A 12,271-nucleotide genomic window follows, 5' to 3' on the forward strand; every position below is an offset into this window, starting at 1 on the left:
GAGGAGGAGGGGTGAAATAGAGAGTTACGAAGAAGAAGCAACACCCCAGGTTACTGAGATGTCTTTAAACCAGAAGAAAATCCCTTCAGAGAACATATAGGAAAACCAAAAATAGCCCAGGATAGTGCTAACGCTGGAAAAAGCTGAGTGTATTGAGGGCCTGAGACACTTTATTTGCCAGAGAATAAAGTATATTTTTCAAAAATAGAAAAGACCTAAAATAATTTAGATGATGAACATCCTTATTGTATCATCTTATTTTTCAAAGAATCTGTTTTCTTGTTTTACCCACTGGTAAAGAACTACAGGGACTCTAATATGGCTACGCATGTCAAAAGAAGAGAAGAGATGTACATTGAAGTGTATGCATAAATTCATATTTATACAACCTGTGGCACTGCTTCAATAATAATCTAAAAATAGGTGCAAAACCAAAACCAAAGCAACCTCCCTTAAATTGCTTAAACAGCAAATACACTGGTAGAAGGGCTTAACTCTCTTGGTTTGTCCAAACTCCAGGCTTCATGGGCATGTTTCTATTTGGTAAAAGCTGGAAATTTAATTTCAGACTTCTAAATGTACAATAGTACACATTACAATCTGTACGTCCATATGCTCTTTACATACTATCCTTATTCACCCATTTTCTTTATAAAAATAAATAACTTTGAATAGCTCGAACAGGCTGTTTTACCCTAAAGTAAGAAATTCATTTGAGAAATGCACCCTGTCTTCAGTGAAAATACAGCTTCAGGTTATGGCTGAAGACATACAACAATACATGTCCGGAGAAACATACATCTCCTGAGAAAGAAAGCTTAAGGGAAATATTTGAAGGAACTTGCCTAGTGACTATTGAATTTAAACCTAATAACTATCCTGCGAAGCAAGTACATGTAAATTTGAATACAATATCTTGGTTTAGAATGTATTCGCCTAATAAAGGAGAAACTCATAGGATTATAACCCTTTCCTCTCTCACACAATTTTTTTGGTTTACATTAGCACATTTTGCTCTTGTACCAAAGCCTCATTCAATATTCTTCCGGTCTACAGCTGTATAGCTTAGAAATTATTGGGATAAGCTCTGAGAAAGAACAATAGAACTGACTATCAGTTGAATATGAGGAACTCTGGAATGGCCTTGATTTACACAGAAATAGGTGTGACCTTGCTGCACACCAATGGCCCAGTACCTTGGTGATAATTATCAGTCTGAAAAGTCCAAGAATGTGTTCTGCTTTTAGCCCAAACAGGGCCCTTTCGAGTTCTGTCTTTTCTTTTGAATGTATACCTTTCCTAGAAAAGAGAGGCTATTAAACAGGGGAATAACAGCGACCACTCAAGCATATTAAGGTAATTTTCTTCCAAATAGATACTTGTAACAAAGTTTTCTCCATTTAACTCAGAGTAACTTTTCCTTACAGGTTTCTGCTGAACCTGATGGAGCAACATACGTTTTTCAAGGATTCATCCAGGGTAAAGATTATGGACAATTTGGACTTCAAAGATTAGGTATTCAGCAAATTCTAGACTTTCACCAGTTCATTGTTCCATATTCTGTTTTACTATGCCCATTATTATAAGGGTATCTGGAGGATGTTATCAATATTGACATTTGATAGAATACCAAAATATTCATATATTTAAAATGTCACATAAGTAGTACTTACAAAGAATGTTTTGTTGGGAGTTATAAGGAGTTATAGATGCCTTGCAATGTACTGCTTAGTATAGCCGTACATTTGTAATGTTTTCAACAATGTTTTCGTATGAATGTGTGTAAAATGCATTTAGTTTCACATCTTGATGACTATTTAGAAAGCCTATGTTATAGAATGCTCTGCTAAACTGAACTTGCTCATGGTCCTAAAACATTTCACCTAAACATTTTCTATAATACTGAAACTGTCAGTAATATAATCAATCTAACATATGTATTGTTATAAATTTTATTTTTTGTTATTTTATTTTGTTATTTTATTATTTGTTATGCAGTATATTAACGTATAGTAATAACATCCAAAACTTGCATTGGATACTTAATTACACAGTAATATATTTATACTACCAGAGTATATATATTGTTCTTCTGACATTTTGCATCCACTTATTGATCAGAATATGGTATACCACATTACATTTACTTCCCAGGTGATTTCAGTATACAGCAGCTCTATGTATATATGTATACAGCTGAACATATTATTATGACCCAATCACAAGGTGTTATTGAATTCTGTAGTTTATGGAGTTGTAGGCACCAGAGGTTATAGACACGTATATTATATTATTTGTTTTTTCTTATTATTCTTTTTAGGTCTTAACATGTCTGAGGGTTCGAATTCTTCTAATCAACCACATGGTACAAATAGTAGTTCAGTGGCCATTGCTATCCTTGTGCCTTTCTTTGCCCTTATATTTGCTGGTTTTGGCTTTTATCTTTATAAACAAAGGTAAGTACAATTTATGCATATAAAATTCCTGCATGATTTGGTGTTTTCATTGCCTTCACTCTTTGGTAGCATAAATAAAGTTTTCTGCATTTTGCATAACAATATAGATTAAACATTTTCAAGGACTGAACTTTGATAATCTGAGTTATTTAGTGGAAAAAAAAGTTTCAGCTACAGTCAGTTAAGTTATTCATTTGCCAATGGGAAAAGAAAATTTCGGTTTTATGGCTGGGGAATTACTGCATCTTTACAAGATTTTGTTGTTCTCAGCTATTTAGAATCTGATAACCCAGGTGGAAAGACTTACCCCTTTTCCAGTTGATAACTACTTTTTTTTAATTAACACCATTCAAAATGAGTCATAAATCCCTTAAACTTTGATAAAGACAGTACAAATTCTTAGCACAGATATTGTAAGAAAAATCAAGATGTTATATTTAGCTCACATAATTGGAACTAGGATTTGAAGTCTATAGAGATTCTTAAACCAATCAAATCATTGAGGAAAACTGCAGTTACAAATACTCTGTCTTTCTTCTACAGGACTGCACCTAAAACACAGTATACAGGATGCTCTGTACATGAAAATAATAATGGACAAGCTGCTTTTGAAAACCCCATGTATGACACAAATGCAAAGTCTGTGGAAGGGAAAGCAGTACGATTTGACCCCAATTTGAACACCGTTTGCACAATGGTATAATGTGGCAACAATATGTCTTCAGAGTATGGAAATTGACACATAACACAGTGCACACACAGTTCACTGATTAAAAAAAAGAGAAATAAAAAACAATTAAAGCACACTTTTCAGGATATACTGGGTCACCTTTTCCTGAGGATGATAGACAAGAATGGGTTGTGATTATTTTGGTTTGATTTTGTTTTTCATAAAATGGATCAGAATTCTTCTTCGTGTATGCCACGGAGAGTTTTAAACAAATTTGCTGCACTCCATGAGTGCTACTCACAGTTTATTTGCTTTTTTAAAAAAGGAGGTTATTCTAAAACGTAAAACATATTTGCATATATTGGAGGAGCATCCACTATCAGTATTTCTGTGCTTTATAAAAACTATAATAGAGGGACTGGGTTAAAAAAAAAAAAGATATAGATAGAAAATAAAAGCTATACTTACAGAAGACAATAGGTCACTGACTTCTTTTAACAGTGATATGCTACGTCTTTGTCATGATTTTGTACCTTTTTATCATTTATTCACCCCATTTAGTATTTTCTTTCTGTCAGAACAGGTAATTTTTTAAGTTCAGGATGTAGTATTTAGAAATCAGCAAGTACAACTTACTCTTTTCACATCATGGAAGAAAAATTAAAATGTCATGTTCTTATTTAATGAATTTCCTTCTCTGGTTCACATCTTCTCTCCTTCCATGTTCCAAGTAAAACTCCTTTTCTCCACTTCCATTAACAATACCCACTAGTAAAATTCTGCAATCAAGAAGTGTGTATGAATTGAGCTTTGTCAGGTGGCCATGTTCCTTACTGTTGAAGATCTTTCAAAAGAGTGACCATCTCATTTTTTTTCAAAATGTGAAAACATAATTTAATAATATTTCCAATTAAAAAGTACAGTTTACTGTAACATTTGTGATCAAATACGTATATCAAAAATTTAAAAGTCCATTTTTCAATGGTTAAATCTAGACCATATAATATCAGTTTATTCTTTAAGCATTTGTCAAAATGCATGCAAAAAGCATGAAAAGATCCCTTTGAAGTTAATGAATTCTAACCGACTCTAATGGTCTTTGGATCAGACCTTCAAGGCAAAAGGAAGTTATAATTTGGAAATACTGTATTTTCACATCTATTTTTTCTATATTTTCCATACTTTATGGAAAAAAAATCCTTACAGCTAATGATTTAAAATTGAATATATTACTGTAGTGCAATGAAAAGATAAAAACATTAAAATAAATAACATATATATATATATAAATATAAAAAGCCATGAATTTATTAGGGACAATCCACTCGTTTTAGGGACAACTCAGATTCCACAGCCCTCAGAAACAAGTTTTAGACATGTCAGAATCACTTCTAAGGAAATGTAATTTTTAATTTTACAGTTATTTCATATCAAAATTATTCAGTGGCAACTCAGTAATTTATTTGATGTAAGTCATTGTCTTCCATTCATAGCATGACTCACAAATGCTGTGTGTTAGCCAGTGTGAATTATCTGTTATTGTCCCTTTCAGACATTAATAATCCTGTGAAAGTCTAAACTTTTTATTACCGTAATAGAGAGTGCCTACCAAAAATCATTGTACCCAGGATTGCTGCTTGGATTTCTACAATGTTTGATGAATTTCTTATAAACCATTTTACAACACTTTGTTTTGAATATTCATACAACTCTGTCAAACTGTATTCTACTAAAAGGATGCTGTTTTATATTTTATACCATTGGTTGTTATTTATTCTTGTTTATTCAAATGACTGCAATAACTATGATTCATTCATTACTGTTAAGGTTAATACATTTGAGATCGTTTAAAATGTTTCTTCTGCAACTGGCTACTCCTCTTATATTAATGCATACACTTTTGTAAAGAAGTATATTTTTATGAAAAAGGATTTGTAAAAGTATGATGTAAATTTTCAGTGCAATGTAAACAAAATAAAAATGGACAATTGCTTTTTTTTAACCATGTTTCTTTTTTGGAAGATGACCTTTAAACTCAGTTTAGTTTTGAAGATGAGAAAATGAGCAAATTAATAAGTCAAATTTGGTATCATGAAATTTGAAATCATGTTATTTTTTCTGAATCTTCCTGTGCACTAGGTGAAGTAGCAAGACTTGGATTACTTTCACAAACAACCAATGAGCACAATATGTAAAATTATCTCTATTATAAGATGAATTTTTTATTTGACTTGAAGAAGCAGATTTTAAAAAAGAGGAAAAAAATCCTATCCTTGTCAACCCACTGCAAAGCACAGAAAAAAAACTTTTCTTGTTTTGCTTTAAAAGAAAAAAAAACACTTTAGTGTAACTTAAGGTTGTAGACAGCCTTCTTTGCACATTAATATTTCTACAATTCTTCAGAAATTTACAGGACATACATACTAACAGGTAATATCAGTGCATACAGTATTTTCTGGCATTAAAACACCCCAGTGTCGACTTTTAATAACATTGAACTGGAGGGAAGGATCTAAATCATACTTTTTTACTATAGTATCAAAACTGCCTTTTAACTACCCCTTTTGTTTACAGGCATAGAAAGTAGATGACAAATCTTGATCTGAGCTACTATTCACAGGACAACGAAGGGAAAAAAGGTCAAATACTCTTTTGTGAAATTGCTGCTCTGTATAAACTTAAAAGGCCTATTTGTGTTCACATTAAAATCACTGAAGACCATATTATAAAACACATTTGAAAGAGAACCTAGGAGTCACCATAAAAATGACATCGTAGGCATTATGCACTAATATTTTTTGGGGGAGTTCTAGTGCAAAACTCTGATACGCGAAAAAGAATCCAGTTTTTCACAGTGGCTGAACACTCATATGCTACCTAGAAACTGAAGTTATGCTCTTCCTTTTTTAGATTTATGCATTATATATTTTAACATTTGAAAGTAAATAAAACTTACATTGAACTTGTTCAACAGTTCTATTAACACTTAAGCCAGTACCCAGCTTGTGCTTTTCAAGAATTATACTCACTTCATTGTAATAGAGAACGAGTTATTAATAACTGTTTGGGTTTGGGTTTTTTTTTTGTTGGGTTGGATTTTCATTTGGTTGGGGTTTTTTTAAATGTTGTTTTCGGTTTCGGGGGGGTATGGTTTGCTTGTTTGTTTACTGTAGCTCCTGAGCTGTTTGACTCATAAATTGCTTGTATGTGAACTGTTCAGTTTTCTAGTAGCAGAGAGAATTTTCATTGTGGCATATGGAATTTCAAGTTTTGGTTGCTTGATTGGAGTTGTTTAGCACAGTTTACTCACTCTATTTTGTTTTTCTCAGGAAGATAGAAATTAATTTCAAATTAGACTTTTTGTCCTCTGAGCACTTTGGCTACATTATTCAAGCAATCACACTACACAGAGGAAATGTGCAGAAGTACAGAGATTTTTACACGACTTTGTGAGCACTTTCAAGTTGAAGGCAGCATCTGCAATACTGTGAACAGAAATTTAGAACTTCATTTAAGTTTCTATAACCAATAGCCACTAAACTGGGTTACCGTGGAAGCACCAAGACCATCTCTGTTATGCATTGAGCTCTTTTAATTCTAGATTATGTACACATGTCAAAAGCCAATTGATCCACTATATCTAATTAAAGTCAGACTACAATCTAGTTGATTACTGGAATCCAGAAACTGAACTCACCAAAGCAGCAGTTCTGGTAGACCTACTCAGAAAAACTAGACCATCACAAAATGGAGCTAAAAATATCTGATAATGCATTTGTTTGTGGAAGAGAGCTGGCATTAACTTGTAGATATCTTATCCTGAAGGAGTCCCTTGACAGCAATACAAGTAGCTATTCTTGTCAAGGGAATAATTTAATAGCTACAAATCTCATAGCTTCTTATAAAGAACTAACGGGAAGAACAGTCAGTCTATAGCCAAGTCATTAAGCTATTAATCTAGGTAAAAGATAGCTATTCTTTCCACAACTTAAAAGCAAATTTGTCAATCCACTAATATAGTTGACCGAAGCATTTCGAAGTAGTCATCCTTTTTTCCAACATTAGTGAAATCTAGGGAATTTAAAATTAACTGCACAAAGACATAGACAGATCTGTATCACAGTGTGTAGATTCAGTTCTAAGTCTCTCACTGCTACCTAGCTACTACAGTATCTAAGTAAGGTGCAGATCTTTTGTACAAGAATATACCATATTTTTTGTGTGTATGCTTTCGCCTGTGATCTTTCTTTAAAAGACGATGTTTTCCACAATGAGAAAGTCAGTAGGTGCTGCAGCATGTTTCTTTACAGGACGATCAGACTTAGAGAAAAATATAGCTTGTATCATTTGTCATATTAAAACCCCATAGTCTTTGTTAGATTAATTTGTGAAAATGTATTCATTTTCAGATTATCAGTAAGGACTGATACAGGTACATGAAGTGGCTTCAGAAGGACCCAGGCAATGGTAAACCCTAGAGCTCCTCTAACATGCATTTTGTTAGTATTCTTACTCGCCTTACACTGTACTACAAAAAATATGTTTAACATCACCTTAAATCCAAACATTTTCTTTTTCGTTGTTGTTTTTTGAGTTTCTGTGATTTCATTTTGATTTGGTCACCAAATATTCAGTCAACTGTGATGGAGAAAGATGCACTGGGGCTGGTATTCTGGTAAAGCTGGGAGTTAATAAAATCTGTATTACTAGTCAGCAATTAAATATGCTATTCTTTACCTTCTTTTATATCTTCTTCTACAAATAATATTCACATGAGAAGACCATATAACTTTTTTATAACATTTAGGAATTCATATGGTTTTAAGATTTCTGCACTGCGTATCTATTTTTTTTCCAAAATCTTTGTGTAATCTCAGCTGGCATTTTTCATACAAATGAAGGCTTGTCAGTTCTGCACAAAGTTGGTTTTGTCTTTAGTTCCAGACAATGTCTTCCATTGTTTGATTATTTTATTCAGTTACTTTGTACTGCTCTCTTATGTGACAGCTAGGACAATGAAAAAATTATTCATGGTGAGTTTCATTCTGTAGTAAAGTAAGTACTACGAGTAATAGCTCAGGCAAATATTTTTGAATAAGATTTTGTAGTGTCAATGATTAAGCAGGACCAGTATTAAATTAAAATTTGATTACATAAAAAATATTCTAGTGAAGTAGCTGTGTTCTGCATCTACTATCCTTGATGCTGAAACTATGGCAACTTAATATCCTGACTTAAGGATTAAGTGTTGTAGTAGTAGTTCTGAAAAGTAGGTCTCATAATTTTGTGAAAAATTATGAGTATTGAAGACATATCATTCTCTACAAATTAGTCAAGTATCCAGTGCATATGTCAGTGCTCCATACTTTACTGCATAAAAAAAATCATGCCAAATCAGCCACATTAGTTTGATTATGTCAAAAATACTTTTTTTTGTCTCAAGTATATTGAAAACATGCTTGTATGAAGTGCCCCAGCTACTAAACAGACTGAGGAGAAGGTAATTTCCACCAAAGGATATGCATATCCATTTTAAGGTAACATCTGAAACCATATTAACTAGTAACAAGAACTTTATGCTTGTGCTACATGTCCAAATTTTAGGAATATATATAACGTTTATCAGAGTGAACATTGATCCCAATTACCTTGTACTGATAAAATAATTAATATTCCCAAAATAAAAGATGCTATGCGGGGGAAAATTAATTGTATACTCATCTTCTTTTCCAATACTTATATTACATGAGATTATATATGAACACTCTAAATCTCTTGTGGTGATTCCTATGAGACATTTTGTTTGGTGTTTTACCATGTCCTGCAGTGATAAGAATTAATCAGTGAAGTGCTAGAATTCAGAAACCAGGAAATAAAAACTAAAACCAATCTCTTCAAATTGTGAAGAACAGACTCTTCTATAAAAAGAAGTATAACATAAAAGGGTTCTGCTCCCATATATCAATCAAAGAACTACCTGAAAGGAGGTTGTGGAGAGGAAGGAGCTGGCCTTTTCTCCCAAGGGGCAATGGCCTTAAGCTCCGCCAAGGGAGGTTCAGGCTGGACATAAGGAAAAAATTTTTCACGCGAAGGGTCATTGGACACTGGAAGAGGCTGCCCAGGGAGGTAGTTGAGTCACCTTCCCTGGAGGTGTTTAAGGAACGGGTGGACGAGGTGCTGAGGGGCACGGTGTAGGGAGTGTTAGGAATGGTTGGACTCAATGACCCAGTGGGTCCCTTCCAACCCAGTGATTCTATGAATCTATGATTCAAAGAACTTGCAGATCCATGGGAAATCACCTCATTTATGGTTATCCCACCAAGATAATGGCCAGTAGCATGATTTAAGTAATGAATCTCTAAGATTACTTCTTTCATTTTCACTTGTGCATTAAGAAATAGATCAAAAGAAAAAAAAAAAAAGAGTCTGGAAAGGCACAAAGACGTAAATAGATGAGTGTTCTATGTTAACAAACTAAATGGTGCTATATTTGATAAGTGATTCTGAAACCTGCTGAGTAATGTCAGGCTGATGTGACTTTATCTTCCAGGCCCTTAGAGCAGCTTAACCTATTCGTTCCACCGATACTCCTTTCTTGGCAAAAGTTTTCATTCCTCCGCCTCTTATCCATTGAGTTATTTCTTACCTGCTTTGAAAAGCTCTTTCATTAAATAAAAATTAGAAGAGCAACTCTCAGGGACAGGAAATTAGTAAATGGTTGTGAACAAAGTCCATCTAATTTTAATGACCTGCTAATTATCTGCATGATTTTTGTTAGTATTTCTGGAATTTTTTTTTTTCTTAAGGTAGAATAAGTTACATCTCTTAAACTAACATCAATGTTTAAAAATATTTTGACACTTGTAAATTTGGACCTCTGATCTTATTTGTAAAATCTATTTTCAAATTACATATATAAAGTCATATATAAAGTCTGTCAATGTTATGTAGAATACAGTACTTATCTCTAAACTGGTGGACGTAGAGATAATGAATGAAAAGCTCTCACTATTCCTGATACTTTTACACTGCTTATAAGTAAGCCTAAGATATCCAAAGATGAAACAGGATCTATATTAGATCTAAGACTGATTAAATAAAACATCTTTCCAATAAATTAAGTGTGCGTTCCCTCTTTTATTTTCTTCTCTGGATGATGAAACTATGTCAACATGACACAGATCACCTCTAATCAAATCTTAAAAATGTTGATTGTGCAGTATCAGTCACGTCTGTCATTCTAAAATAAGATGACAGACTTTGTCATTAGTGAAAAGCAAAAATAATATGTTTGGCCTGGAGTACAGATATTTCCTGTAAATGAAGAAATTGATGCCACATATTAATGAGCTAAGATTAACTGTCAATTGCTTTTTAAGAAAGAGATTATATGGCACAAGAAAAATTCAGCAGGCAACTGTCCTCACCACAGCCATGGGCTCCAGAATATAACAAAAAGTGACAAAAGCAATTAAGCAAGATAAGGAGCTGATAGTTCATGAACTGGTTAAGGCAGATGACTCATATAATGTCTAAGCATGTCCCGAAGATAGTGAGAAATAAATATGTACACTCTCTATGTATCCTGTGTATATTTTTTATATTTTTGCATGTACATGGTATGCATATATACATATAATTATATATATAATAAAAAATAAGCTCTATATATCTATGCACACATAGAATGTGAAATTAAGCCAGTGGTGGTGAAATTTTCTTATTTTTTAAATAGAAAACCAAAACATATAAAGTACATGCTGTGTACATATACTGTGTATATCTACTATGCTACTATGTATACCATAGTATATGTGTCTAATATGTTGTTTATATATTTTATATAATATAATACATATTTTATATATAATATGTAGACATATACGTACACATTAATTTATTCATTTACTTATTTGGCTAAATCAATTTTGCAAGCACTGGATCCTCACAAAACATTTATTGCTTCAAACTACAATATATTTACTACATATTGAGCCATAATTGCAGAAAGAACCTTGTCTGTAGAGAACTGCAAAATGAAAATGCTTAGGGTAAGAAGAGTATCTAATATCTGCAATAACATTCTACATATAGGCTTAAAAGTTTACAAGTGTGAAGTATGACTTACAAGTGGCTTTGTGTTTATGGAAGATTAGGTGTGGTTGTCTGAAAAACAGTGGTTTTATTACACTGTGAAGACTAATTCAGTTTTACGAATATAGAGATTATAAAAGAATTTATAAAAATATAGTAGCTTTCCCCCATTATGTAGCAGATCTATGGACCAATACAACATAAATAACACTGAAAGCTGTTTGAGGTGAGGCGTAAACTTTAATTCACCCGGGGGTACTGAAGGAACTGGCGGAAGCGTTCACCGAGCCACTTTTATTTATCAGCAATCTAGCAAATGGGGGGAGCTCCCAGTTGACTGTTAGCAAACGTGATGCCCATTAGCAAGAAGGGCCAGAAGAAGGAGCCAGGCAATTACAGCCCTTTCAGTTTGACCTTGGTTCTGTGGAACCTCATGGAGCAGATCATCTTGAGGACCGTCGCACAACACATACAGGGCAACCAGGTAATCAGGCCCAGCCAGCATGGATTAAAGAAAGGCAGGTCCTGCTTCACTACCCTGATATCCTTCCATGACAAGATGATCCCTGTAGTGGGTGAAGGAAAGGCTGTAGTTTTTGACCTAGACTGTAGTAAGACCTTTGAAATCCTTTCTCACAGCTTTCTCCTGGAGAAAATGGCTGCTCACAGCTTGGACAGGTGTACTCTCTGCTGGGTAAAAAACTGTCTGGATGGCTGGGCCCAAAAAGTTGTGGTTAATGGAGCTAAATTTATTCGGCAACTCATCACAAGCAGTGTTTGCCAGGGCTGAGTGTTGGGGCCAGTCTTGTTTAATACCTTTATCAGTGATAATGATGACAGGATCAAGTGCACATGCAGTAAGTTTGCAGATGACAGCAAGCTGGATGGGAGTGCCAATATGCAATAGGCAGAAAGGCTCTCTGGATGGATCTGGACAGGCTGAAGCCAGCTGTAAGGGGTTCATGAGGTTAAGTATTGAGTTCTGACCTTCAGTCACTACAACCCCATGCAACACTATAGGCTTGGGAGCAAATGGCTGGAAATCTGCCCG

General features: G+C 33.8%; 1 protein-coding gene across 3 annotated transcripts in view; it reads left to right on the plus strand.

The window, feature by feature from the left end:
* Positions 1–5,327, plus strand: part of CSMD3 (CUB and Sushi multiple domains 3) — a 610,540-nt gene extending 605,213 nt beyond the window's left edge. For all 3 annotated transcript variants that reach the window (XM_054060149.1, XM_054060147.1, XM_054060148.1), the window contains 3 exons: positions 1,428–1,515; positions 2,321–2,456; positions 3,000–5,327. In XM_054060149.1, coding sequence (XP_053916124.1) covers positions 1,428–1,515; positions 2,321–2,456; positions 3,000–3,159 — 384 coding nt within the window. In that variant the 3' untranslated portion in view covers positions 3,160–5,327. The remainder of the gene's footprint in view (positions 1–1,427; positions 1,516–2,320; positions 2,457–2,999) is intronic.
* Positions 5,328–12,271: the final 6,944 nt, after the last annotated feature.

This window comes from Cuculus canorus, chromosome 2 (genome assembly GCF_017976375.1).
Source record: "Cuculus canorus isolate bCucCan1 chromosome 2, bCucCan1.pri, whole genome shotgun sequence".
Taxonomy (NCBI): Eukaryota; Metazoa; Chordata; class Aves; order Cuculiformes; family Cuculidae; genus Cuculus; species Cuculus canorus.